This window comes from Primulina tabacum, chromosome 5 (assembly GCF_025594145.1).
Source record: "Primulina tabacum isolate GXHZ01 chromosome 5, ASM2559414v2, whole genome shotgun sequence".
NCBI classification, from domain to species: Eukaryota; Viridiplantae; Streptophyta; class Magnoliopsida; order Lamiales; family Gesneriaceae; genus Primulina; species Primulina tabacum.
This window is the reverse complement of record NC_134554.1, coordinates 38,678,012-38,702,813: the sequence shown is the minus strand read 5'-3', so window position 1 is coordinate 38,702,813 and position 24,802 is coordinate 38,678,012. Positions and strand designations below refer to the sequence as shown.

The window sequence follows — 24,802 nt, the reverse complement described above, 5'->3', positions numbered from 1 at the left end:
AAATAGGTCAATCCTACCGATATCTACAATAAAAAGTAATACTCTTAGCATAAAAAGTAATATTTTTCATGATTGACCTAAATAAGATATCTGTCTCACAAAATATGATCCTTGAGATCGTCTCACACAAGTTTTTGTCTAGTTTTAAATTTCCATGTTTTTTTTCACTTTGCTCAATTATTTTTATACAAAGAAATTATTTGGGGTATTTTTTTGGGAAAAGAAAAAACTTGGGGTTCTCTTATTTCTTATAGTGACCTTTTTTAAGAAAATAAATAAATAAAACTTGGGTTATTATTATTGTATTAGAGAAAAAAAAAAAAGAAATTTAAAAGACTTGGTTGGGTTCTTATAGTGGACTTGTATGAGTTGAATAAGGCCCACATATTTTTAGCTTTTATTTTATTTTATTTTTTAAATTTTTTAATGAATCAACATATTTGAGGAAATGATTGTTGGAGTATCTTTCTCAAACATAACTCTAAAATGTTCATCCTTAAACATGTTTACTTTAAAAATCAAAATTACATATATTTAAAAACTTAATAAATCATTATACCTCAATTTAATTTAGACACGTCCGATGCCAAACGTGAATTAGATCTCCGGTTCGAAAAGGAAAAAAATATTTATTTAGACACTTAGATGTTTATCATCTTGTCTGGTTTGATTCTGATAATGGTGGCAACAATTACTAATGAATGAAATATCATAATTTTTTGAAACAAAAATATATATATTCAAGAAATTTATAAAATGAAAAGTGATTGATACAAAACCACTTGTATGAAATAAAATTCACATATAAAAACAAAAACAAGCACTTAAAATAATAAAAAAATGACATAAAATCAAGATCAAGATATCTCGATAACATATGGTTATCCCTACACCTATTTATTTATTAATTTATTTTATTTTGTGTGACAAGTGACCTAGTAAATAATTAGACGTACTTTTCGTGTGGAATTGCAAATATTGTCAAATAATAAAGGGAGGCCATGCACCTGTCGGTTTTTGAAAGCTACACGAAAAGACTTCTCCATTGTTTTATTCAAGTGAACCAATTGATATCAAGTTTGTATTCTTATATTAAACATCACTTAGGTAGTGACTCTTGAAGTAATATTATACATACACGTTATGAGAATATAAAGTTGAATAATTTTCTGGTACCCAAAAAAAGTATTTTTTTATCATATTAAACGTACATCGAATAAATGTGAATATATGACATAAAAACTCGTACGAAACAGTCTTTCGATTTTGTTAGACTAATGTTCTACCCGATATGAACCATATCAAAAGTATTACTTTTCAATTAATATATGGATCGGGTCGATTCGTCTCACAAATATAGATTCTTGAGACCATCTGCTTTTGTTAGACGAATTCGCTCGATAATTTGGAAGTAAAATCATATGATGATATTCGATCTAGTTCGAAAAGCTTGTATTTTATACTCTGTACATATGAGGTGATATTCGATCGATCAGAAACAAAACCGATTTAACCAATTTTTTTTTTTTACAATTAAACTGAATTTCTGAATCAACGAAACCGAATTTCGGAATTAATTCAATTCGGTCAGTTAATTTTACGCAGAGAAAATGCCAAAAATTTTACAAAAACAAATTAAATTTAAAATCGAAGTTTGATCTATTCTTAGTCCTACGTCTTTCCTTTGTATCGTATCCTACACATGCGAATGACAGAAAATGGTGCTAGCATCTCATTATCTTGCACATCAAGCTTTAATCATCAAGATATACTAAACTCAGACCGAGTGAACTCATGGTTAGTTGTATCTCTGAAATATCGAAGGACATGCAAGAATTTAATTATATGTTCTCGTTGAGATAGTCAAATTCAAAGAAATTGAATTTGATGATTTAGTTTTATGAAGATAAAAAATATAGCTTATAAAAGAATTTATAAGTGGATTTGATATTTTAGTTGTGGAAGTTAGCTTGACTGAAAATTTTGTGAGTAGAGTGGAACTGCGTAATTTAATGAAGGAATACACAAATAAATAGCTGTTGAAAATATATCAGTTTTGACAATGGAAGCAATAGAATCTTAATTCAAGTAGAATTCTAGAATGATTGAAATATCATGTTTATTAATTATAAGTTAACCATGGTTGATAATACACAACATAAGAAAATCAACACTCATTTATGTAGTGTTTTACAATAGTTTATTTTGAATAATTTCCAGCTTTTACATACAATTTTCAAACATTTCATTGTTAGAAGCTTGAAAACATGAAAATAAACTCTTACAAATATACTCAGTAGATAACCAAATGACCCAGGAGCATGTGATCTTGAGTTCAAATTTCACTCGTGTAGTGTAGATAGTTTATATATACTAGTTACTATACACACGCGATGCGTGTGTGTACAAATTTTTTTATCATTATTGATGGACTAAAGTGTAATTTGACAATTTATGGAGTGACTAAATTTATATTTGAATTGTTGAAATAAAAAAAATAAAAATAAAGGTGTGTTGAAATTTAAAAAAAAAAACAAAATAACAAAAAAAATCGGTGTCCTCCAAGGTAGTTATTATATTGTTCTTAACCTTAATAAAATAGAATATTAAAAAAACAAAATAACAAAAAACAAAAATATAATATTAGTATCATACAAGGGTAAAAATGAAAGAAAAAAATGGTGTCCTCCAAAATAGTTACTATCACGTGCAAAACTTAAAAGATCAAATTAATGGAATTCAACTATCAAAATTAATCATTATTTAAAGAAGATAAAGAGAACGGCTGCACGGCTCCCGAGTCCCTAAAATGATCAAATTAATCATTTTTCTAAAAATAAATTAAAATTTAAAAAAATTAAAAGTAATGCAAGTGGTGGCATGCAAAACGCCGCCACCAATGTCGGACGACGTAGTTATTTTTTTTCCCCTTCCTTTTTTCTTTTTTCTTTTACTTTTTCATTAATAGAATAGGATTTGAAGTCACTTATCAAACATGCTAACTAATTTACAAAAGGAACAAATAATTATAAAAAAAATTATCTTGTGAAACCATCTCGTCTCATGGATCTTTTCAATAAAACATGTTAAAAAAGTTCATACTTACAGTGAAAAATAATTTAATATAAAAAGTGATAATTTTTGATTATTTAGGCTAGATCGAATAATCGTTTCACAAAATTGATCTATGAAAGACGTCTCATTTGAATTTTTGTCGTTTTCAAAATTATTGTGAATCGGTAAACCATGTTTTTTTAAAAATTTATCTTAAAAAATTTTAATTTTTTTTTTCTGAAAATTTGTTTTAATTATATTTAAATATGCTTTGATTTATTTTTGAAAAAATAAAAGGTGTATGTGTGTAGGTTTAATAGACACATGTGTGTTTGCGTATGTGCACGCAAAGTTATTGAAAAAATAAAAGAAAGGATGTATGTCCGTTTGTCTTTTTTTCTACTACCTATTATTAATCATATTGCTAGCCTATACTAGGAAGGCAGGCTACCTATCATATGTTATATAATACAAAAATTTATATGAGACGGTCTCATCCAGTAGTATTTTGTGAGACAGATCTTTTATTTGGGTCATTCATGAAAAAATATTGTTTTTTATGCTAAAATATTACTTTTTATTGTAAATATCGGTTATTTGGGTCATCCATGAAAAAATATTACTTTTTATACTAAGAGTATTAGTTTTTATGCTAAGAGTATTACTTTTTATTGTGAATATCGGTAGGGTTGACTCGTCTCACAGATAAAGATTCGTGAGACTGTCTCACAAATGACCTACTCATCATATAAATACTAAAAAAAACATTAAGTGAATAGACACATCTTCTTTTATTAATTTTTTCTAACACTAAATCAACATATTTAAATATATAAATTTTAAAAAATATATAAATACACATGAGACGGACACAAGAGAAATAATTTTTGAAAATTATATGTTTTGTAAAATAGTTAACTCAGTATGTTTGATATATGACCTCAAATCTTATTTTATTAAATAAAAAATGACAGTAAGTAAAAGAAAAACAATAATAAAATAAAAGCAAAAAAAATTATAATAAAAGCTGCACATAGCAGACGCTGCAATTGGTGGTGGAGTTTTACGCAGCGTTTGGTAGCTGGGATTGAGTAGGATTGTGTTGATTTGTCCTTGGTAATCCAGTGTTTGGTATATTTTTTATTAAACCCACCCAATGTCGTGTCCAATGGACTAGGTTGTACTGAATAGGTTAAAATAAACACATGCATCAGCCCAATATTATTAATCCTTGTATCTATCAAGGCAGCGTTTTCCAAAATTACCTTCAAGAAGCCCAACAATAATTCTTCCTCCATCTTAACAACAACGTACGAAGAGAGGCGATGGCTTAGGTTTCTGTTGTCTGCGCCGAAATCTACAGAAATCAGGTAAACAGTCTTGCATCGACTTGTTTCAAACCAGTTTTTTCATAAGTTATTGTCGAAATTAAGTTTTGCTAGGTTAAATGTTGCTGCTGTCACCTGCGAAAGATTGAGAATTGTGAGGAGGCTATCACTGTCTCAGTAAATGACATTTCTTTGTTTTTTCTGCTTTGTAAAAGATGATGTTTATTCTCCTTCTTTGGGTTGACATCGTTGAATTCAATATTGTGTTCTTTTGTGTTTGTAGTTCATTTGTTTGCAGCAACACATGTATCTTTGTTTTGTAAGGTTAATCTTCTGCCGAGCATTTTCTCGATTTCATTTACGTAACTTCACTACAATTGAAGACCACAACAGAAAAAACATCTGTGAAGTTCTTACTTAACATAATGTCGAAGTGAAAAGTATTTGAATAATTTTTAAACGACTGCATTTGGTATTGCCATTTAAACACTATTCGAAGAATGTGTTTACGTATTTTTAACCACGCATTGTTAAACAACAAATTTGTTGTTATACCTAAATCAGTATGTTGATTTATAGTATTTTTAATTATTTTGTGTTTTTCAAATGTCATTGTTAACCACATTTTGAATTTTATTTCTTTTTGAAGTATCTTCCATAGCTGACCATTATGCGTAGACACGTTACACTTTTTTTGTTGTTGCACCAAATCATGTGTCGATCATTGTTGGTTATGTTACTCGTGAGACGACATGTACTGAAGTTACGTGCAAATCGACGTTGCAACAAGCATAGAAGAACAATGTCCTATAGCATGACACAAAGAATAAATGTGCAAATGAACCATTTGCACAGGATTATTGACATAGGAGACGTTCAATGTGTGGTGAACTTGCGAATGGAATAGGAATGCATTTGTACGCTTGTGTTACTTGCTAACTCATGTCGGAGGACTAGTCGAGTCTAGATATGTCCGTATTGAAGAGAAGGTGAGCATGTTTCTGTCTGTATTGACTCATCACAAGAAAAATAGAGTTGTTGGACATGACTATGTACGTAGTGGCTATACAATCAGCACTCATTTCCATCAAGTGCTCCAATCAATACTCATGTTACATCCTTTACTTCTGGTTAAGCCATCTCCTGTCGATGATTCTTGCACCAACAAAATTTGGAAATGGTTCAAGGTAATGTCCAACCATTTTTAACAAACTGTACAAAATAAACATTTTAACTACTCACGTGTGATTTTTTGGATAGTTAAATTGTTGTGAAGTTATTAATGTTAAATTGTACAGGGATGTCTTGGTGCATTAGACGGAACGTATGTAAGTGTACATGTACCTACCATGGACAAGGCATGGTATAGAACAAGAAAAGGTACTATCGCAGTCAACGTTCTTGGGGTTAGCGACCAGTGAGATGAAGTTCATATATGCACTTACGGGGTGGGAGGGATCTGCAGCAGATGCCAGGGTTCTTAAAGATGCAGTGACTCGTGACGACATACTGAGAATTTCAAGAGGTTTTGATATTCTTTTTTTATTATTATTAACTGTGAAGTGATGAGACTTGTTTTTTAAATATTGTTTGCATACATTGTTAATTCTTTCCTCACGAATTTAGTGCTTACATAATGTTATTGACCTAATAACCAATTTCTTATTTTTAGGCTGTTATTACCTATGTGACAATGGATATGCCAATATAGAGAGATTCTTGACTCCTTACAGGCGAGTACGCTATCATAGGGATGCTTGGAGAAACCGTGCAAACGGGCCACATAAATATAAGGAGTTATTTAACTGGAGACACTCTCAAGCCCGAAAAATAATCGAAAGAGCATTCGGTTTGTTGAAAAAAAAGATGGGCCATACTTCGAAGTCCTTCGTTCTATCCACTAAAAACACAAAACAGAATCATAATGGCGTGTAATGTAGTTGCAAAACTTCATAAGGTCTGAAATGCCGGACGATCCAATTGAGGAAGTGAACGATGATGTAGTCAGTCCGGACAATGAGATGCAAAATGATTTCGTCACTAGCTTGGAAGCTTCAGATGATTGAGATACTTGGAGGAAGAACCTTGCAATGTCTATGTGGATGAATCTAACTTAAATCATTCTGTTTTTTGTACTTCTTTCGTTAGAACTTTGGCATACATGTACTTATGACATTTGATGTTATTTATTTTTAAAATCTACAGAACTTGATTGCATTTTATGTTATTTTGTTTGAATGTAGTCCAGCCAATTATTTATTTTATGTTTATTACAAAATGTGATTTTAAGTATTGAACTAATTTTACATGGTTAACCAGTGTGCTGTATTATTACCAGGAATAGGACAACGGCAGTGGCAGCATCCTAATTATGGATAGTGGAGCAACTTCCAAGAGTTTTGTTGGGAAAGCCAAAAAAGCTGATCAGACAAGACGTAGTTGGAGTGAACGTGAAGAAGAGTTTCTGATACAAGCACCGAAAGAGGCGTCCATAGAAGGTTGGAAAAGCGGCAATGGATTTCGGCCAGGCTATTTAGCTTTTCTTGAAAATCGAATGAAAGTTGCATTCCCTGACACAAACTTACGTGGCAACCCACATATCAACTCTAAAGTTCATGTGTGGAAGAAATTGTACGGATCTTTGGTGACATTACTAAATAAAAGTGGAGTAGGATGGAACGACACAGAAAAGACCATTGAAACTTCAAACGACATATGGGATGCACTAATTAAGGTATTTTTGATTTGAAAACTGCTTGACTTTTGTTATTCAAGAAATTTGATGAAGGTCGGTACTATGTGTAATTTAACTCGTAGGCAGACAACAACGCACGGACAATGCGACACAAAATGTGGACCTATTACCATGATTGGTGCGAAATCTTCGGTAATGATCGGGCTACCGGAGACAAAGCTGAACATTTTACTGCCGCAGTTCAAGAGGTTCTTATAATGACACCTGAAGTGCCTAACAATACATGTATGAGCCTGGACGAATTGTTTTCTATTGATGAGGGAGCTGATGAGTCAATGTCTATATCTGTCATACCGTCCTCGCGACCGACATCTTCTGTGAATTCAAAGGGTAAAAAATGGAAACATGTAGACGATGCTGACGATGCGATAGTGGAAGCCATAAATAATATCGCCACCATCACCAAAGATACAATGAAAGACCTTATCAAACAATTGGCAACACAAAAAGAAGCAGCTTATGAGAAGATGCGCAATGCCCAAGACAATGTGTTAAAGGTCATGGAAACAATTCCCGAGTTGACCGAAGACGAGAAAGTTATTGTTATTGAAGAATTGGTGGACAACTATGCGGAATTATCACTGTTCTTGCGCTTGGGTCATGCTGGAAGATTGATCTTAGCGAGACGGTTGCTAAGAGGAGGTTGACGTTATGCCTCGTCATGTGGCACTTTTGGGCTAATATTAAGTTTCTGTAATTCTTTTGTTGAAGTGTTGAACTTGTGTGCTTCTCAAACTTTGCATGACCTTTTGCTGCCTCAACAATGCCCTTAAGTAGAAGAGAAAATGATTTAAATGCACACACTTCTACCCAAATTAATGCCATATCATGTAAGATACAGAAATTTAATTGATTTTCTGTAGTAGGCACTATAGGTCAACCACTATACATAGACATGCATTTATATTCAATATATTACCTTGAAATTTATTAATTACCTAACTGGGACCGAAAATAACACTTATTACTCATAAATGCATTTAAAGCCGATCCCATCAAGCGAACCACTTGTTCTCAAATACCAAGGACATATGTACAAACAACAAATTAAACTGTTTCTACATGTTCATATGTCCACAAGCTAACATAACAAGTAAAAAATGTTTAGAATATTAACCTAATTACCCTTCGCATGCAGCAATATGGAAGGTTCACTTTACTTTGCATCCCAAGAAAGAAGCACAACTCAAAAAGCTTCATGCACCTTAAGCCCTTGCCATTATTTGTCCTCTTCCCTACGGACATTCAAGTTAAAACAGTTGTTGAAATCAATATACAATGCATATAAAAAAAGTGTAAACATCTGAAAATGTGAGAATGGGGTTCTTACTGCCATCTCAGCATTACTTCACTGCATCGTGTGTACATTGGGCAACCAAATGAAATTACATTGACTTATGCAGCTATGAAGACAAATGTAATGCTGAAAATACATTCTAAATTATATTGAACATTAACATTTACAATAACAAAAAAGTAAATTATTACAACTATATGACTACAAGCAGCAAATAATTACAATACCAAGTATTTTTTACTTCGTAATAAAATAAAAACAAAGAGTCAACGACATATACGATATCAAAAACCAATGTCAACAACATTTCGCACGACAATATTACAAAATAATGAACATACACACAACATTTTAATTACTTAGAAATTATAATAACAAGCATGAAAAACATCATTAAACATAATATTGAGTAAATGCAACCAAAGCAACAACAAACTTGTTCGATAGATAAAGGTGTGTGCTCCACTGCATCATTTGGTGGAGCTGGTGTGGTGGATGCCATAACTGACTTGATTTGAACGTCTTGTTCTGTGTCAACTGTATCGGCATTCTTCAAATTAAAAGACTTTGAATCAGAAGATGCATTGTATGGTTGTGTGTGCTGACGCTTTACAAAGGGGGAAGTAGGATTTTGTGACGAATTTGAACCCATCTCAATTTTGGATGAAGGTTCATTGTTCGAAGAAAATTTTTGATACTCATCGTACCAAAAGAATCGGTTCCGATGTTTCAAACCGGCTGGACATATAAAGTAATAGTGGCCGGGTCGTGTTGAATGTAGACCAGCTTCACGTAATACCATAAACTCATTGCCGCACTCGCACTGTGGTGGTGTCTTCACATCCATGAAAGCTATGCTAAAGAATCATTATATTCAATGATTTTCTAAATGAGTTACATAGCTATACATATCTGTTTAAAATACATTTGCAACGGAATTAATTATTTCTCAACAACTGAAACTTCAGAAAACCAAAAAATTTGTAAAAAAGTTTTGATCTTCAACGGACAAGATGACAATGACATCGATAACCAACGACAACCAGAGAAATCAAAGTTGATTAACATGTACAACGTACACCCATACAACTTGCAACTCATCTACGTTGTTGTACACTGGAAATTGTATTTCTCAACAAATTTCTAAAAAAAGTTAACGGAAATCATCAAAACTTCATACATCTAAAAACTCTTAAATTTTATCAGAATTACTCACATTCAATGCAGTGCAGTAAGATGGTTGTATATCGATTTTCCTTCAACGCAATATGTGCTCAGTTCATATTCTTGTCATGTCGCCCGACTAAAAACATGCAGAATCGAATTTTAATCCTTCAGATGTCGGATTCACAGTAAACACATCAAGACCCACACATTTTTGACTGAAATTCGAAGTTCAATGCACAGTGTTGACGGCTAGGGTTTTCTTGCGAGACTGTGCGGAGAAAATGTTGGGGTAGATGAAAACATTAGGTATGATATTAAAAATTATACTAATAAAGCAAAGGGTACTTTTGGTAGTACACATTTAATTACTTTTTCAATCACACCCATAAAAATCTCACCAAACACAACATGTGATATAAGCAAACCATACAAATCTTGGTATATCATATACTTAATCATTTACGTATTAATCATTTAATTTGTCATATCATTTCAACCAAACGCTGCGTAAGATGGTTGTATATCGATTTTCCTTCAACGCAATATGTGCTCAGTTCATATTCTTTCCATGTCGCCCGACTAAAAACATGCAGAATCGAATTTTAATCCTTCAGATGTCGGATTCACAGTAAACACATCAAGACCCACACATTTTTGACTGAAATTCGAAGTTCAATGCACAGTGTTGACGACTAGGGTTTTCTTGCGAGACTGTGCGGAGAAAATGTTGGGGTAGATGAAAACATTAGGTATGAAATTAAAAATTATACTAATAAAGCAAATGGTACTTTTGGTAGTACGCATTTAATTACTTTTTTAATCACACCCATAAAAATCTCACCAAACACAACAAGTGATATAAGCAAACCATACAAATCTTGGTATATCATATACTTAGGGGGAATTTGGTTCATGGGATTAGGTGGGTTTATGATTTTTAAACCCACCTAATCAAGCGTTTGGTACGATTTTTATTTAACCAAATCAATCCCTTCTATAAATGATTAGGTTGTATAAGGTGTGATAAAATAATCACTCCTCACCTAATCCAAACTCACCGCCACGACCGATTGCCGCCGCCGTCGACTGCCGGCCGACCGCCGGAATACCGCAGCCGACTCAGGTCGATCACCGCCTACTGATGGCCGACCACCACCGCAGCCGGCCGGCCGACCACCACACCATCGCCGCCACCGGAGTAAAGAAGGAAAAAAAAGAAAAGGGCAATTTTGTCATTTCATCAAAAAATTCAAAATTATCTCACACTTAAAAATCATACCAAACAAAATACAATTTTACATTACATATTACATTTCTATCACAATCATTTCATTTATCATTTACGTACTAATCATTAGTTTATTTTATCCTCCAAACCAAACGTAGCCTTAATCATTTACGTATCAATCATTTTATTTGTCATATCATTTCAACCAAACGCTGTGTTACGGTACTATTGCTATACTGCAAAATGCGACTCTTTTCATTACTTTTAATTTTATTATTTTTAAATTAATTAAAAAAAACCCAAGTCCCAACTTCATTTCATATCTCTGAAGGAAAGAATGATAAAGAGAATTTGCAAATGAGTAAAAAGTCTCATGATATAAGAACTATTGATAAATAGATATACTGCTACATGAATTAGTGTATGTGATTTTGTTAGAACATTTAAATTTTGGTGATTTAACAAAGTTGTTGATCCAATGGATAATTACAAATACTAATTAAACTGAATTCAAGAAGAAAACTGAATATTCATTGGCAAATATTTTCTACGTTAATCAGAGTCCAACTGGACACCTTGACAAAATGATAGTGAAATTTAATCAAAGACAAAGGGTTATCGGATAAAATTTTCCATATTAACAGTTATAATTTCCAACAAAATGTCATAATTCATGAGCACTACAAGAAATATACGATTAGTTAGAAAGTACGATGATATGACGACAACGACGTCTGTATTTGAACTAGAGATACTTGATTAAAAAAAAGGTAACTATTGCAAACAAAATATATAAATAAATCAGTTAAGTAAGCTATAGAATGCTTATGAACTTATGAGTCTCCTAATCACCTTATCTCTTGAAACATCTTACCATGCAATCAAAGCATTCAGTGATCAACATTCTTTTTTAAGAGCGAAACTGATCAATGCAAACACAAGCTTATAAGTTAAAATCCGGTCGCTTGAGGATAAATTTGTTCTTAAGATTTTTTTGTGAAATGCTTGTAATTGAGAGTAAGAAGTTTTATTACTCATTTGATTAAGAGTGAAATTTACTAAGAGTTTCAGTAGGCAATGCCAATGGTAAGTTCTACTGAAGTTGGTGATTTCAAACTGTTTGTAATTAACAAAGTCTTTTTAGTGCAAGCATTTCGCAAATGAGAAGGGGTGACGTAGGAGTATTGAAATCTCCAAACATTCAAAAACAAACTCGTACAAACTTATATTTCAGTTTACCTCCATTTATTTTTCATTTGATAGCCCATATTTTTTTTGTAACAAGTTATTTTTTTTCAAACCGTTTCGGTAAGTCTATTTTCGTGAAAACTCCTAACTTATTAAGGATCCAATCAACAATAATTTCATTTCAGTGTTGTTAGCCCAACCGAAATATTTACAGAAATTGTTGTGATTATTTATTCAGCCCTTCTAAATTAATCTTCGATCTTAACAAACTTAATGATAAATGATAGAACAAAAAAGTCAAATATTGACCCTCTATAAATTGCAATTAAGTTCAATATTCTTATTAAATTCAATTAAATACATATTTTATTTTTTAATTATTAAATTCAATTGGTTAAAAATACAAATTTTAATTTAAATTATAATAAAATAAATAATTATCATAATTTTTTTTTAAAAAAAAACTATAATTATTAACTAATAAATATTTATTAAAATATAATATATTTTAAAAAATATTTACAATTATAAAATAAACTTTATATATAATAAATCATATACAAAGCTAATATAGATTTTACGTTATTGATAAAAATATATTAACATAATATTTGCATATAATTAAATTACATTATGTGTCGAAAAGATATGAATTTTACAAGAAAAGCCTAATTCAAGTGCAAAATTTCGAAAGTTGGAATTACACAATTTCACAAATCAAGACAATGAGCATGATTCGCGTGCCGCTGTGTCAATGTTCGGGGAACCACATGCGGCTTTTTTTCTAGGATAATTTTTTTCTATTGAACTTTTTCCAAATTATTAACGGATGAATATCAGATTTCGAAAAACTAAAATGATGATCAAGATTGCTTCGCTCCTCCAACAATAGTACCTCCAAGTTCCAACAACAAATATTTATTGTGTTATATTTTATCAATATATTAAAATATATTTAGTTTTATGTATGATTTTTGAACTAAATATATGATTTTTGTGTTGTAATTCTATTATTATATAATATTATTTTATTATATATTTATAAATATGTTTAAAATATATCATATATTTGTATTAATAAATAATTTTAATATTTTAATATAAAGACTATGATATTTGTTATCATAGTATAATTTTTTAAAATAAATATACATTTTTTTTAAAAAAATAAATTAATAATTTTTAAAATAAAAATGTGTATCTAATTGAATTTCATAAATAGAATTGGACTTAAAAGCAATTTATGTTAAGGGTAAAATTGACTTTTTACTTGGATAGTGTACCAATTAAACTATTTACAATAATTTATGTATCATTTATTCTTTTATCAACAATTTGTTTATCAAAATATTTTTTACTCAAATTTGAAATTATGACTTTGACGTGAAGATTCTAAATCCACTCAAAATGTAAGGGCTGATATTTGAAACCAAATCGGTCCTTTTTTTTCAACCAACAGGAGGAGCGGATTTGAGTTGTGGGTTTCAAATCCAAATCAGCCCTCCCAAAGACAGTCTTATTAAATTTCAAGCTCATATTAATATATAATAATTTCAAATTATTCTTTCAAATACTTACTCAAATCAAAGTCATCCAATCTAAGTACAATCTTACTCCTACTCATTCAATCTCATTACAACCTTACATAGATCTCGCCATGGGTAGGGAAAATCCCAACCCCTAACCGGTTCGCTCGTGGCCGGTTACGGTCCGGGTCACAGAACCGACAATTTGGGTCCAGTTAACCGTCAGTTCCAGGTCCGATTCAACCCTTTAAAAAAATACTTTGTTATTTAAATAACACATTTAAATTAAAAAAAAAAAAAAAAAACTCGCACTTTTATAGTTATAACTATATGGTATAACTATATAAATTGTCCACGCATCATATTTTGATGTTGAGGAATCAAAGCCCACTATGTTCGCTTACCTTACATATGTATCTTTAGGAGTGACATTGCTCAATCACTCACATTTCCTCCCGTCATTGTTCTGAATGTTCTCTCGATTTCGTCTTGGTCTTCTTTATCACTTTTAATATGTTGTGTTTGACTTGCAGCTTTTGACCAATCATCGAGCAGACATTAGGCTTTTTCGATCTTAAGCTAGAACGTCTCTCATCCAATGTATTTCTCTCAATACCAAAATCTTGTTCCACTGCCACCGTTGAAACTAGACAAGCTAAAATTTCTTTTGTCATTATAGACAAAATTATATATACTTGCGTTTTTTTCAAATGGTTTTAACTTTTTAAACCATTTGAAAAATAATAAATTATTATATGATCGTACCAATAAAGCGAGAGAAGCTGAATACTAAAAAACATCATTTACTTGATCAACTCTATTTTTGGATCATCAACTTGCAAGAAGTGCCAACACTTCTGAGATTAGCCGAAAAATTAAAAGAGAATACTCTTGTTCTTATGTACTCTAGTTATCTTTTAAAATTTCAGCTACGAGGTTTTGAGTTTTTCTAATTTCTTGAGGTTATAATTTTAAATTCGTTGCCCCGTCGACCCGACAGCAGCAACGATGGAGAGTGCAAACCGCACAGAACGTTTTTTCTGTTTTCCTTTATACAATAAATAGAACGTTTTAATAAGCTTGTGCAGTAGGGCTACCACAAAAGACATGGGGCACCAAAAGGGATGGGAAAATGAAGAAAAGTAGAAGTGTCCCCATTTAACAAGGTGGTGTCTCCACACAATAAAGAACTACTGACCAGTTTATTTACATAATTTTATAAACGTTGTTCTTCTTAAATATCAGAAACTCACTCTCCAGATGCTGCAGAAGATCCATTATTGACTCTTCTTTTGATCCATTGAAATGTTCCAGAACATCAGAAAGCGAAACCTGAGCATATTTAGCAACATGTTTTTTTTTTATCAAAAGGCAGGAAGTAGTTAAGTTTAGAAAGAGGTGTCAAGAAACACTTACTCCATCCCCAAAATTATCAAGCCAGGTTAGAATAGAACTCTCTGTGGCAATATCCTGTTCTTCGCGAGGTGCATCAAGTTTTTGGCGTTTCCTAGAACAGTTTAAATCGTCAACATGAGCAGCTGCGGCTTCATTTATATCTGCATCCTCAACCAGATCAGGAATGAGTTGTTGAGATTTTTCCACTGAACAACCATCGTTCACATTTGGAATGAGTGATTCAAGATTAGGCTGAACCCCTTCCATTTGGCAAGAATGTTCGGACCCATAGGAATGTTTTGACATCCCATTAGAGGATTCATCTGCTGTGCCATTGTGTTGATGGCCAGATGAAATAATACCCATTGATACTCCAAGCTCTTGCATAATCAAAACGGCTTTAATCTGGGGATAAGTCACCTAATATGTTACCCAACAATATATGGTCATCAACACAGTATTTCGGATGTACAAAGATGCTACAATTTGATTTGATATCCATAATGTTCCATTTATTACCTCATCTAGTAATTCTTCTTTTATAGGCTTTAACTTTTCATTGCCTACTTTTGATACAGCATCCTGAATGTTTTTAAATATCTCATATGTAAGTTCAATCTTCTCACATAACCTGCGCCAATCAATAGCACATCCCTCTCTTGCCGCTTCAAAAATATGCTCTAAGACAGTTTGTATCGTTACAAAAAAGTACCTATTTGTGAGCCCACACAGGCCTTCTCCGGTGTAGGTACAGAATATCATATTGACCACTCTCGGCATTTCTAAGCACGTTAGGATTAGCTTGAGCACTGGAAATATACTCAGCACGTATGCCCCTTTGCTTCAACGACATTACCTTCACCGTACGTTCACAACATACACGCCAAACATAAAATAACTTTCATTTCACAAATACAGATATCATAAAAATAAATGGAAAAAATAAAGCTAAACACAAACCTGATCCTGCATTAAAGATATGAGAGGACTTATCACCGCAGCGGTCTTTTTTGCAACCAACGATGGCACCTGATAGCTTTATTATAACGTCATTTAACAAAAGGGGTATTTAGAAGACTACTTAGCTGGGTTAGTAAAACAGATTAAGTGTAAATCAGTAAAGGACTGTGGGTTGATTAGGAAATTTTACCACAATGATTTGCCACTTCCAGTGGCCATAACCACTAAGCAATCTCTTACTCCGAGAATTTGTTCCACGATTTCCTTCTGGTACGGTCGGAATTTCGAAAACCCAAAATATTTCTGCACCCAAACGTGGAAAAAGAAGTGTCAAACAATGTGTGCTGGAAAAACAGTCGAATAAGTGAGCAGGCGACGAACCTTGAGAGCGGACTCCATTGTTGATGAGAAAGAGACGAAGAGTCACTGAAAACCTACGCAGATAAAAGGTATTAGTTTTATTCCCGCCATTAAATGCTGGGCAGCCTGAGTTACAGGAAAAGGCTGCAGTGAGGATGGTTCGTGGTTGTCCTACAGCCCGCAACGAGGTGGGTCGGGACACGTCGATCCGACCCGTCAATTTGACAGCTTGGAAAAATAACTGAAAAAGGTGATGTCAAATCTGTCATTTTGTCTTTGCTCTCCAATCTTTAATATAGTGTTAATCTCCAACGAACACCCATTTCCTAATATATATATATCACAGTAGGTCTCTTGTGAGACGGTCTCGCGAATCTTTATCTGTGAGATGAGTCAACTCTACCAATATTCACAATAAAAAGTCATTCTTTTAGCATAAAAATTAAACTTTTTCATGGATGACTCAAATAAGAGATTCGTCTCACAAAATACGACCTTGAGACCGGCTCACACAAGTTTTTACCTATATTATCAATTTGCAAGACTGTCAAGAAGAGAAGCATACTGTGTGTGCTTCAGCGCAATAAAAATCAGCTTTTGAAAAGTCTCTTCTCATATAATACAGCATGCAGGTTGAAGGGTTACCATCTCAGCCACATCGTCCACTTTCCTGATAGTATGATTCCAAACTCTTTGGGCAGCCACAATGGATTACTTATCTTATATCAGGCTTGTCAATACCCATACCAAAAGCTATTGTGGCAACCATGACATAAAAGTCATCTCTAATGAATGATCTGCTGGTCAGAAAAAACAGTTTTCAAATCTAAAGTTCTTTTTTTTATGACACAAAGTTCTGTAAATTATAACTGTAAAGGAACCAGGCCAATAATAATACTTAAAGCAATTACATTTGATAGACACAAACTACATTTTTGAAATCCTTTAACATCCCAAAATAGACAAATGTATTAATTACCCAAGGACTGTTAGTATTGCCAATTTGAGGGAGAATATGGCATTAAACTTGAAGGAATCTATAAGGAAATAAAACCTGTGGGAATCCTCACGTGCTTTCTTAAACATTTGTCCATGCTATAATCCAGCAGCAATTCCCGCCACATCAAGAGACTCAAAAATCTACAGAAACCGATATAATCAGCGTCAGGAAATCAAATAAAAAATATATAGGACTCAGCAATTCCTCATAAAAATTGTAATTTCTCATATGTGTTGCAATTTGACATAATATTTGTCTAAGAGAATACCCATATAAATATTTTCACGTGTAATCTAGGAATTATAAAATTAGGAGAAAGTGAAATGACCTGTATAGCATCTTTGACAGTCGTGCAGTAAATTATTGTGGAACTTGCATTGTCTATATAAGAAGAGATTTTCTTCACAAGATCATCCAGAAAAGTGTTACAGTGGTCAATAGATTTGACACTGTAGAAGAGATTTTGGCGGTCAAATGATCCAATGATTATATGAGGATCATGCATCTTCAGTGAAAGTATGATGTCATCACGGACCCTGGAAATAAAAATAAGTTATTTAAAAGCTTCTAGAAAATGGAATATTACACTAAATAAATCTCAGTCAAAGACTATTTAAAATGTTTCATTTTGATTGAAAACTCCACGATCTAAACATTTAGTAATGCAAATGAAGCACACTCCCTGGAGAAAGGGAAATTATATTTTGCATGAAGCCATATATGCATTGGATATGATATATCAATGCCCAATCACAGACCAGAATGCTATAGGTTCTGCTATATTACTAAACATGCCAAATAAAAAAATCACAAGCAAAATCTCTGAAAATTACCAGAATTGAAAGCTGTATTATTTACTGTGCTAAACTAGGTTCTAGCAATCCTTCATTTCCAAAACATGACAAGTTTCAATCCCAAACAAACTAATCCCTCTTTGTTAACCAGGGGATTGGAGTTGACATAAAATGCAATATTGCCTTGAAATGAGTTTAAGGCATCCTGGAAGACAGGAAAGTCATAATCAAATAAATATTAGACTCCACACCATCCCAGTTATATTGAAGAACTGACTAACAAAGCTAAATATTGTTGGCTAACAGTAGACGTTAACTATGAGAAATAAATACTTACTTTCCAGTAGCAGTTGTTGTTAATCCAACTCCTGGAACATTTAAAAGGACGTCACGTAACATGTCTAATTGCTTGTATTCCACCCTGTCAAATTTACAAACCTTTGGAAAATGATACGAAAAAGGATAACCAATTGTAATTTTAAACATTATAGAATTACAAACAAGTAACACAAGTACGATTGCAAACATGTGAAGACAACGCAGAAAAGTTATTCAAATTCTCAGCTAACATTGCACTAACAAAAATTGCTTGCACAAAAAGAAGAAGAAAAAAGAAATTATTTACAGGGTTGAAGCATCATTTGACAATTCACACTACAGAGTATCACCTAAACGTTTGCCACTGAACATGAGTTGCACTAAATCTTCCACTGCATAGAATCAATCATAGGTTTTCTACATATGAGGTTCGGTGAAAAAACTAAAGTTCCTGAAGCAAGACCAAAGTAATGGAAAACGAATCTTTTACTTTGATGTCTCTTTGATTTACCTTTTCTTCCTGGTGGGAACCAACGTTAGATGAAAACAGTAAGGTAAAAAAACCCTACCTTAAAAGTTCAAGATTCAAAAATTAAATCTAGAGAGAGAAGCGAAATCCTTCCAAATAAAGGGTGTATTTTTTTAAAATAACTGGATACCAAAGAGTTTGCTCGGCTTTCCATGCTTATTCAATCATTTGAACCACTGATCAAAATGCAAGAGAAGTAAAAGAAGGCAAGCTGCACAATGAGCCAATTTCACAGATTCAACCAACATGCTTAAGTATCAAGCTTCGGTCTCAGATGGCTTATTACATTTCTTAGCACTCCTGCTTTTTTACTACATGAGACAATAAATAAGCCCAAAATATAGAAACTCTTAGAACTCAACAAGTATGATGCATTTTTCCCGACAATAAACAAACCTGAAACTATGGCCCCACTCTGATATGCAATGTGCTTCATCAACAGCCAATAGACAGATTCCTGAATCCAGTAATCTTGACCAGAAACTGCAGCATGATGTGTGCAATCAGGAGAAATGCAAGCCATAAGGGCCAAATTCAAACACAGAAAAAAAACTTTTCTATTTCTAAAAGCTTGGGGAACAGACAGGAAAAATCCCAGGATATTTACCAATTATATTTCATCTATGGGAGTTCCAAGAAATGTGAAGCCAGAAACATTAAGAAAACAAGTTGTATTCTGTAATTTATTTCGACCAATTGACAAAAGTCTGTTACTTGACTAAACTAACTTACATCACAAGACAACAGAATCAAGATGGTCAATCATCAGCTTAAATGATGCACAAGTCAGGTCCATTGAGCATCTCGGAAAAAAGAATGCCTAACAAATTTCACAAGCAATTTGTATCATTTCAAAAAAGTACCTATTTGTGAGCCCACAGGCCTTCTCCGGTGTCACGTACAGAATATCATATTGACCACTCTCAGCACTTCTAAGCACGTTAGAATTAGCTTGAGCACTGGAAATATACTCGGCACGTATGCCCCTTTGCTTCAACGCCATTACCTTCACCGTAAGTTCACAACATACACGCCACACGTAAACATAACTATTTCATTTCACAAATACAGACATCACAAAAAGAACCCGAAAAAAAAAAAACCTAAGCACAAACCTGATCCAGCATTAAAGATATGAGAGGACTTATCACCACAGCAGTCTTTTTTGCAACCAACGGTGGCACCTCATAGCTTTATTGTAACGTCATTTAACAAAAGGGGTATTTAGAAGACTACTCAGCTGGGTTAGTAAAACAGATAAAGTGTAAATCAGTAAAGGACTGTGGGTTGATTAGGAAATTTTACCACGATGATTTGTCACTTCCAGTGGCCATAACCACTAAACAATCTCTTCCTCCAAGAATTTTTTCCACGATTTCCTTCTGGTACGGTCGGAATTTCGAAAACCCAAATATTTCTGCACCCAAACGAGGAAAAAGAAGCGTCAAACAATGTGTGCTGGAAAAACAGTCGAATAAGTGAGCAGGGGAAAAAAATTAAAGACGACAGACCTTGAGAGCGAACTCCATTGTCGATGAGGAAGAGACGAAGAGTCACTGAAAACCTACGCAGATAAAAGGTATTAGTTTTATTCTCGCCATTAAATGCTGGGCAGCCTGAGTTACAGGAAAAGGTTGCAGTGAGGATGGTTCGTGGTTGATCCGGACCGTGCCCGTGCAGGCACGGGTAGGTTGAAACAAACCTTGTCCTACACAGCCCACAACAAGGTGGGTCGGGACACGTCGATCCGATCCGTCCATTTGACAAAATAACTGAAAAAGGTGATGTCAAATCTGTCATTCTGTTTTTGCTCTCCAATCTTTAATATAGTGTTAACCTCCAGGGATTTTATTACGGTAGTGTCCTCTACATGTAGGATGGAATCAACCCTCCAACGAACGCCCGCTTCCTAATATATATCGACTCGTTGGACGAAATTCTCGTGCATATATTTTTAACATAATTATTTTTTTAAAGTGTTTAAATTTGATTATTATTAAAAAATTATTTAGTTATAATTTACTAAAATATGTTTTTATAATATTTTTTAATTGAAAACAATAGATATTTATGTTCATCCATTAAAATAATCAAGATAGTTATTATAAGATTTATTCTATTTTAAGTGTTTAAATTTGAATGAAATAAAAAATATAAATATAGAAATATTTAAATTATATTATATGATCAGAAATAGCCAACATAATAATAATGTAAGTTTATCAATTTTGTGTTTTAGTCTTATAAATATTAAATTTTGGGTTCCTTTTTATGTATGTTATGTTTTGGTTTTTGGTCTTTTTTTTAAAAAAAATGTTGATGTTGCGTCCTAAAATGTTGACGTGTACGAAATCACTTAAAAATTCATAAAAACTAACTAAAAATCAAAACTTAACAAAAATTACAGAACCAAAACTCAAAATTGAATACGTACAATACCAAAACATAAAATTGAAAAACTTACGGAATTATCTTGTCTATTATCTCTTAAATAATTTGTATTATTTGGTTAGTTTATTGAAATATTATAGAGATCATAGGGGGTTTGATTGAGAAAATTCAGGCGAACAAAAGTGATCCACCTCATCAACACACCACGGGGTTTTAACTTTAAATTTTTTTATTGTTAATTTTTAGTCGTATATTAATTTAATTTGAATGAAATAAAAAATATAAATATGGAAATGTTTATAACTATATTAAGCGTTAAATAATTTTTTTAATTTGGTTGATTGAAAAATTAAAGAGATAATGAGGACATCGTTTAAGTTGTGAGTAGCTAAGAATATGACAAAGACTGTTGAACGAGTGAACGCGGAATCAATAAATTAAGAAATCTATGCTTATCTACGCTAGATGATGTGGTCTCTTGTTCGACCATTACACACGAATTAATTTTATGAAATGGATTTCAATCCGACTCAATTCATAAAAAATATTAATTTTTATTTTGGATATGAATCGAGTCGATCCGTCTCTCGAATATAAACCTGAGAGACTATCTCACAAAACACGTACTCCAAATAAATCAATAATGTCCCGCCATTCTTTTCTTGCCTCTTGGTGTACCAAATAAAAATGAGACTTCCATTATTTTCATTGCCTAAAAAAGTAGTATTGACCTTAATAAATAATTTATTTTTATTCATCAATTCTTGTAAAGCTTATCCCAAATTTAATCAGCTAGGTTTTTTCTCAAAAACTCAGCTCACCTAAACATTGAAAAAAATGGTACTTTGTCACAATTTTGGGGGAAATATATATGTAAAAAACTTGTGTGACATGATCTCACGGGTTGTATTTTGTGAGACGGATCTCTTATCTGGGTCATCCATGAAAAAATATTACTTTTTATTGTGAATATCGGTAGGATTGACCCGTCTTACAGATAAAGATTCGTGAGATCGTCTCAGAAAAGAACTACTCAAATATATATAAGAGATAATATTATCAAATCATCAGATTTTTTTAATAAAAAAATGTACTGTTTTCATCTAGAAAAACTTTCACCTTGGTGATAATTGTATTTGGAATATTTTTCTCAAAAACCCTCATTTTTTTTTTTTTACTTTTCATCAATCCTACCAAACAAACAAACAAACATGGGGCTCGCCGCTTGCAAGATCAGGATCATGCATGTCAAGTCCAATTATTTAATTTACTTATTTATATTTCAATAATATTTAAATAAAAATTTTATATTCTTCTTTCTTTTTCTTTTAAATTCGCTATACATATTCTATTATAATTTTGTAATTAATCACCTTAAAACATATGTTAACCACTAGTATGATAATATTGATAAACTTCAATTCTTAATCAAACGTTTTACCAAAAGTTAAGGCTGGTGGTAATGGTGCAACTCAAATATTTTAAACCGCACAGCAGCTCAAACACCACAGTTCGATCGATATACCAAATGGAGACAATTATTACACTCAACATACAAGATTTACATTAATAATAATTTTATAAAGAGATTTGTACATTGAATAGTAATTAAAAAATTAAATATATATTTCATCTCACTTTAATATATATTTCATTGTTATTATGATAGGTGATCTGGCTGGAAACGAGATGGGTGAATAGCTCTGGTATAGCTGACATTGCCGGTAGAGCCGCAGAAACTGATTTGTATGCTTAAACTATTTTTATTGATTATTAAATATATAAATATGTGAAGTCATAGAGAAATTCACACACTATAATTTTTCATACACACCAATCTCAAAGACCATACATTTTGAGAATTATTAGCCTCGATCACAATTTACAAGTTAGGAAGATATAAAAATATTGGTTTTTATGATACTTTTCAGAAAAAAAATTTGAACTTCTAGAATTGTGAAAAATGGGTTGGGGATGAAATTCAAAAAATTAGGTAAAAATTAGGGTAGGCAAATTTAGTCAAAAGAATTAAATATAAAGTATAGTAGGTTCCAAGTTTGATGAAATTTAGAAAATTAGTATAGGAAAATTTAGATAAAAATATCATATAAATTTTCAAGTGCTTAATTTAATTAGCTTGGTAACCACTTTAGTTAATATATTGTAAAAATGATGTATATGCATCAATTTACTAAATCTAAAGTATATGCATCAATTTACTTAGGTTGTGTTAGTTGGGTTGATGAGATTAGATACTCTTAGTTCGAAATTCTTAAGTTTTGGTGGTAAAAAATAATTTCGACTAGTTTCAGAGTCCTAACTCTTATTTTTTTTTATTAATAAGTTTCAAGATGGATACTGTGTCGAGACTGCTCAATCTTCAAGATTCTAGTTGTACTACATATTCCTCAAGATAACTATTATAAAGTCAGAACACATATCTTTCTATAAGATCAAGCTACTCTCAATACTCAAGCTTAAAAAGCTCAAACTGCATATTGGTTTGTAGCTTGTATGCTTTACATAAAGTTTGTATGTTTGCCTACCAGCCATACAATTCAAAATTTGACCAATCAATGAACAACCACCGACGTCTCCGATTATTTAAGAATGTATCCTATAAGACAAATACGAGCGCATATTTTTCTCTCTCGTGAATTAATGTTACATAATTACTTAATTGTCATATTTGGATACATGCCAATAAGCATTAGTTGCGGTGTACTACGAAGGAAATTGAGACGAAAGATAACTTGTTTTTTTATGCGGTACAAGTGTTCGTTGATAAGGTTTTGACCTTTAAAAGAGCTCATATACATAAAGACATGATTCAGGACTAAAGAAGATTACCGAAGCATTCACAATCAGCTTTAATCAAGATCTCGAGTACTCTTTATCTTTTTATCATCAAGATGGTCTACATACCACACAAATACTTTGCATATTTTATCATTAAAGATAATCTTGTTTTGCACGTTCACTCAAGCTATTCAAGCTACCTATTTTGAGTGTCGTTTATAACTGTTTGAACTTATGGTTCAATAGAAAATATTTTTTTGTATTAGTATTGAAGAGGATTTTAAAAATTTCAGTGTAGGCAGTTTATAAGTCATAATTAAAGTAGATTTGTAGCGCCCTTACCCTAGCCACTACTAAACATATTAATAAGCATGCATGATTAAAACTTAATAACAACAATTAAATATTAAAAAAAACAACTTAAGTACTTTTACAACCCAAACGAAAACAGAACATGAATTCTAGTCTTAATCGTTAATACAACAGAATCGAAATAATAATCATGCACGAAAATATGAGAAACCAGATAAAATCTCTATTGGATCACACCAAAACTCAAATGCTCTACCTACTGCCCTGGCCATCCGAACAATTCAACATAAGACATGCCTCGTGTAATGGGTTATCCAAGTTGAAACAAAGACGTGAGCGACAATCCACCAATACGATAATGTACGACTATATAAACCAATATGATGCATGCAAAATGCAAT

At 32.3% G+C, this 24,802-nt stretch overlaps 1 protein-coding gene and 1 pseudogene across 1 annotated transcript; one reads left to right on the top strand and one right to left on the bottom strand.

Annotated features, from left to right (window-relative positions):
* The first annotated feature begins 6,731 nt into the window (after window positions 1-6,731).
* LOC142547609 (uncharacterized) lies at window positions 6,732-7,818 on the top strand. Its single transcript, XM_075655973.1, has 2 exons — window positions 6,732-7,116; window positions 7,200-7,818. The coding sequence occupies exons 1-2, from the start codon at window positions 6,754-6,756 to the stop codon at window positions 7,782-7,784; spliced, it is 948 nt and encodes a 315-aa protein (XP_075512088.1). The 5' UTR covers window positions 6,732-6,753; the 3' UTR covers window positions 7,785-7,818.
* Window positions 7,819-14,465: 6,647 nt separating this feature from the next.
* Window positions 14,466-20,699, bottom strand: LOC142544445 (uncharacterized; annotated as a pseudogene).
* Window positions 20,700-24,802: the final 4,103 nt, after the last annotated feature.

What these genes read in the sequence shown, in the direction of transcription:
- LOC142547609 (XM_075655973.1), top strand. Translation starts at nt 6,754, where the DNA reads ATGGATAGTGGAGCAACTTCCAAGAGTTTTGTTGGGAAAGCCAAAAAA. An exon ending in TATGGGATGCACTAATTAAG is followed by an intron (nt 7,117 to 7,199) that starts GTATTTTTGATT and finishes TTTAACTCGTAG; the next exon opens with GCAGACAACAACGCACGGAC.